The 6,091-nt window shown below is 45.5% G+C and overlaps 1 protein-coding gene across 1 annotated transcript in view; it reads left to right on the forward strand.

The window, feature by feature from the left end:
• Positions 1 to 5,786, forward strand: part of ppp1r9bb (protein phosphatase 1, regulatory subunit 9Bb) — a 35,422-nt gene extending 29,636 nt beyond the window's left edge. The window contains 5 exon segments of the mRNA XM_048246807.1: positions 744 to 902; positions 1,266 to 1,319; positions 1,515 to 1,744; positions 2,167 to 2,263; positions 3,054 to 5,786. Coding sequence (XP_048102764.1) covers positions 744 to 902; positions 1,266 to 1,319; positions 1,515 to 1,744; positions 2,167 to 2,263; positions 3,054 to 3,101 — 588 coding nt within the window. The 3' untranslated portion in view covers positions 3,102 to 5,786.
• The last annotated feature ends 305 nt before the right edge of the window (positions 5,787 to 6,091 follow it).

The following is a 6,091-nucleotide window of genomic DNA, read 5'->3' on the forward strand; positions in this document are numbered from 1 at the left end:
TATGTCATTATTTGACAATCAGTGTGTTTTCAATGTTGTAGCCTATAGCTCGCCACGCTGTGGTGCCCCTGGTAGTTTGGCGCCCAGGGCAATTGCCCAGAATGCCCATGCCTTCCACCGGCCCTGTGTGTGCGTACGTGTGTTGTGTTTTAAGGTGTGTGTTTTTAAAGTGTGTGTGTACTTGCGAATGAGCGTGTTAGTGAGTGTGTGTGACTGGATTTCATTTTGAGCTTGAACTACCCTATAAAATCATAATGCCTGGTTGTGGCAAAGTCCCAAATATGAGTGTCCTGCTTGCACCCGGTAAACCCAGCCAAACCTAATTCTTCTCCGAGCCTAATCCATTATACAGACGGGCAACACACACCTAATGCTCTTGCATTGTCAAATGGCACCATCTAGTGTTGAAAGCCATTACATGTCTAATTTACTGCAAATTGAAGCAACACCAAATCACTTTTCCTCTGTCGCACACACGCTATTTATTTATCCCGCACTGGCTGCAAATGAAGCACATCTTACAGCTTGAGGCCTCTAGACATCTCTGAATGGCTGTGTTTATCTGTGTAGAATACGTGATGATTGAAATATCATTCAGAAGAGGATACATCTACTGGTACTTCAGTGAATGGTTTTTCAGTTGTAGACTGTATTAAAATATTAAAAAATCATTTAATCTCCCAATCTCCCCCTCACACACACACACACACACACACACACACACACACACACACACACCCCAGGCTGGTGATTATGGCACTGATGAAGAGGAGGAGGACGAAGAGGAGGAGGTGAGCCCCATGTATCCAGCCGCCATCGAGGTGTTTGACCTGGCCGAGAATGAGGACATGCTCTCGCCCATGGAGATGGACCCAGAGAAGCTCGCTCACAAGTACAAAGAGGTAGGAATGTGTGTGTGTGTGTGTGTGTGTGTGTGTGTGTGCCATATGAATTTTTGGATTCAGCCCAAAGGAATAAAATATATTTCTTGAGAGAAACTTGAAATTGCAATTTTCGCTCAAGATCTCATCTCGGAATCTAAATGAGGAATAAAAGAAATGACATGCTCTGTTTCTCTTTCTCTCTGGTTTCATCTCTCTCTCTCTCTCTCTCTCTCACCTCATTCTTCTCCTCCCCTCTACTGATCTGTTTGCTTTTCTCTGTTTCAAATTCTCTCTCTCTCTCCCTCTCTCTCCCTTTCTCTCTATTTCTCCCTCTCTCTCCCTTTCTCTCTCTCTTTCTCTCTCCCCCTCTCTCTCTCTCAGCTTCAGATCAAGCATGCTGTGACACAAGCTGAGATCCAACAACTCAAGAGAAAGGTAGGACACATCCACACCCATACCCACCCATCACCGCTAAATTTAACTGTGTGTGTGTGTGTGTGTGTGTGTGTGTGTGTGTGTGTGTGTGTCTGCGTGTGTGTGTGCATGTGTATAGCATATCTATGACAATATGTGTCAGTATGTGTGTGTATGCTATATGTTAATGATCTGATGTGTGTGTGTGTGTGTCAGCTGGCTCACGCGGACCAGGAGAAGCAGCGATGGCGCGGGGAGAAGGCCCAGCTGGAGCGGCGTCTGTCGGAGAACGGTGAGCGCATGGAGAAGCTGGAGGGCTACTGGCTGGAGGCCCAGTCTCTGTGCCAGGCCGTGGACGAGCACCTGAAGGAGACGCAGGCCCAGTACCAGGCCCTGGAGCGCAAGTACAGCAAGGCCAAGAGGCTCATCAAGGAGTACCAGCAGAAGTACGGCACACACACACACACACACACACACACACACACACACACACACACACACACACACACACACACACACACACACACACACATTAGACGACTTATCACAGAATCAGGGAAAAACACACACACCAACAGTTTACTTATTATCACAGAATTAGGAAAAAATACACTCACCAACATTATAGAATCAGGGAAAACTCACACACCAACATTAGACTTATTATCACAGAATCAGGGAAAAACACACACATCAACATATAAAATCAGGGAAAAACACACACACACACCAACATTATACTTATTATCACAGAATTAGGGAAAACCACCACTCAGGGTGATACTGTTGTGTTTCTGAAGTTGAAGCTAAAACCAGTGTAATCCATTCTATGCTGTGCAGTGTTAACCTGGGTTTGTAATGCATGCAGGGAGATTGAGTTTTTGAAGAAGGAGACGGCCCAGCAGAGCACAGAGGAGGAGGTGGAGGCTTCACACCAGGAAGAGGCGGAACAGCTTCAAGACAAGGTAGGTATTACGCTGCAGATGCCATGAATTAGTGGTGCTAACTGTACACCCTTAGGTCATCAGATAAACACACACACACAACCACACACACAGACACAGACATGGGCCAGCAAGAGTGTTTCATGCTCTCTGTAAAACATGTAAGAAACACAGTCCATGCGCACATGTTCTCTCTCTTTTGACCCTTTCCCACTATGGGGTAAAACCCCCATGTCTGGGGCAAAACCCCGGTGTCTGAGGTAAACCCCCGTATCTGGGGTAAAGCCTCCAACTTTTTTCCGTGATTGAGGCTGGACCGGAGAAAGAATTAAGGAGAAAGAATTAAGGATAGATAGATAGATTGATAGATAGATAGATACTTTATTGATCCCTAAGGGGAAATTCTAAAGGTCTCAGTAGCATACAGACATCACACACAACATGCACTTACATCAGAAATGGTAAATATTTCTGCTGTAAGTGCATGTTATGTGTGACGTCTGTATGCATATGCAGATACATCTTCTTACAATTTTATGACTTGTTGAAATGTCTTTGTAATTAATTTGACGTATGCTCGCGGTGTCATTGCTAAGCACTGTTTAGAAGTTTCTAGCGTTGTTAGCTAATGTCCCTGATGTTACAGCTGCTTATGGAAACAGAACACTGAGGCCACGCACCGGTGTTTAAGACCGGGGAAAAGAAAAGCCTTGGGCCAGCCCCGGTCCTTAATGGAAAAGAGCCATTTGTGTCAAACAGACTGCCTCACCAGGGTGTGTGTGTGTGTGTGTGTGTGTGTCTGTTTTGCTAGGTATCTGAGGAACCTCAGGTGGAGGAGCCTAAGGCTAGTGCCTCCTAAGGTCGGGGAGTCTCCTGCTGCAGTGAGGAGCCCACTTCTCCTTCCCACCACACTAACCCTTCTTTCTCTCTGTGGAACTGGACACGGGTGGATGGACAGAGGTCTCCATTCCCTCTTCACCCCCTCATCCCCTCTCTGTTCACCCCCCTGCCTTCAGTCTGTCAACCAGCAACATGGACGTTTGGAGTTCTGTTTTTCACTCTTCTGCTTTCTCTCTCTCTGTTCTGTCCGTAAACAGAAAACAGAAGAAGGGTTCTGTTCCACTTATTCTGATCTCTCTCTCTCTCTCTCTTCTTCTGTGGCATTGGCACAGAGCAGATGCCCTTTCACTTCCCTCTCTACTTCTCTCTGGAACCCCTGTCAAATCTCTCAACACACACACACACACACACCAGGCGTTCCTCTCCTCCGATGAAAAGTATTTTGTGAGAGAATCCGCTCCCTTTCTTTGGATATTGATTTTAAGACTACTGTATTACTTCCCCCCTGGCCTGTGATATGGGGGCCTTGGTGAAGGTTTTAAATCTCATTTATGCGTGTTGTGATGTGTGTTCAGAGTATGATGAGAAGGTCAGAGGGGTCATCTCTGAAAGAATCCTCTTCAAATGGACATCAAAGAGATCTGTTTTTTTTCCTTTTGTTGCTACGATACTACACTTCCTTTGTATTTTTTTTTTAGTTGTTCCTTCTTCGCAGTCTGTAAAGACGCGACTATGTTCGTACATGTTTAATCAAATAAGTGTTGTTTGTACAGTCTTTATAAGTGTATAATATTAATATACTGTAAGTAGAAATAATGGAAATCAAGGCAACTGAGGAGCTGTGGAAGTCCTCTCTGGAGGACGCAGAGGAGCTGTGGAAGTCCTCTCTCGAGGACGCAGAGGGTGTTTTTAGATGTAAAAAGTATTAAAAGAGAGAAACAGAGAGAGAGAAAGAGAGAGAGAGCGAGAGTTTGTGAGCTGAGGTTTGTGTGGATGCCATCTGGAGAAGAGTTGATGCTTGGCTCATGGACGCCACACACAGAAGCTGCTATGCTGAGGTGACACACCACCTGTGCAGCACACCTGGTGTGGATGTGAACAGGAAACAGTTTCCAGGAGAAGCTTCTCATCATAACCATCCACATCTCAACATGTTCGCATCCTGCACAAGCGTTCTCACTCTCTCCCAACTGGACCCAGCCACTTAATTCCTATTGGCCGACAGACTGATGAGGTCACAGGCCCGGTGTGAGATCATTGGCTGGCCATAAGGAAGTGGCATCTCTTTAAAGTCAGAGATTTCGGCTGGTGTTTCTGCTCTTCACCAACAGTGTTTCTCTTCTCTCAGTGAAAAGACACATTCTGTAAGTGTGTGTATACACACATATCAGTACCAGTCTCTCTCTCTCTCTCTCTCCCTCTCTCTCTCTCTCTCTCTCTCTCTCTCTCTCTCTCTCTCTCTCTCCATGCTTTCAACATGAATGTCAGTTTGATTGAAGCAACATCTCCTCCTCCTTTTGTCCCAAGCTGAGTTTGTGACACATTATCAGCAGATCACCTGAGGTATGCTGTTAGGCCAGTCTGCATGTGTGGGTTTGGGTTTGGACCCAGCGGCTCTGGCTCCCCTACTGTGCTGGGCTCAGGCTGACAGACAGCTGCAGGACTTGCCATCTACATCTCAGATTTGGGCCGAGTTTGGGACCAATCTTCTGGAGACCTGGATTAGGATTAGGATTTGGAGTTCTGGTGACTCTATGTCGGGTTGTCCAGCTGCAGCCATGGTGTTTCTGCGTGTAACTCTACGGACCACACTGAGCTCGTCCACCACTGGGCCTCACATGAATAGGACGCACGCCAACAGTCCAGGAGATGTGTTTCTCTTTGAACACACACACACACACACACACACACACACACACACACACACTCACACCTGGGACCACCTGAGCTAGCACACAAGTGTTCCTGGAGCTGTTTTTGGTGTAGAACTTTGGGACTGACCGACTCACACACTTTTCTTTATTCCAAGAGAAGTATAACTACTGAAGGGACCAGGCATTTGAGCACCTGGGGTTTTCAAAGCACACAAAGCACACACACACACACTCAGACAGACACATATACACACAAACACACGCACACAAACACATAAACACAAACACATACACACACACACACACACACACACACACACACACATATATATACATACACACACATACACACACTCACAAACCAGCGTCAGTATTTCTCCCCCACTGAGACCCCCACTGCCTGTTCCCAAGTTCCGTTCCCCTCCAGTCCACCTGCGTCGCCATAGGAACAATCTAGAAAGTTCTGATAAAGCAGAATAGACTTTGTTTGCTCTGGTGTGAATGTTCTTGGGAAATGTGGATCCGCTTTAAGAAGATTCTGTGAGTCACAAAGCATTGGACAATTAAATAACAAAGAAGTGGATCTACTTTGATAGAAAACTATATGTGTCACAAACGGTTGGACAGAAAAACGAGGAAGGAGTGGAATTAGCTGTGGAGATTTGTGAGAGGCGAACATTAAATTGCTTGTGAATTTAGTCATGTTTAGGGAATCACTATTAGTTGGAACCCAAGTGGGAATCCATGGCAACTGAGTATGTACTAGCAGGATTGTCCAGCACAGTTTTGTTTAATGTGATTTTATGGAATAAACAGTCAATGGTGCAAAAGGTGTGGCTACTTGTCATTCTTTAAAAACCCTTTTACAATCTTACAGTCCCAGTAATAGAATTAGAACAATGGCTTAAAGGAAACAAGTCAATTCTGAAGTTGTTGTATATTTTTATTATTTTGAAAGAGCCACCAGCCATGATGCCCACATACAGGGACCATAAGTGGCGTCCAGCAGATGGTGGAGTATCTGCATGTGTGTATGTGTGTGTGTGGCACGAGTCTGCTAAGCCAGTCCCTCCATGATTTTGGCTGCACAATATTAGGCTATGCTATAGACTAATTCAACTAAACTTAATTAGCC

This window comes from Alosa alosa, chromosome 6, assembly GCF_017589495.1.
Source record: "Alosa alosa isolate M-15738 ecotype Scorff River chromosome 6, AALO_Geno_1.1, whole genome shotgun sequence".
Classification (NCBI taxonomy): Eukaryota; Metazoa; Chordata; class Actinopteri; order Clupeiformes; family Clupeidae; genus Alosa; species Alosa alosa.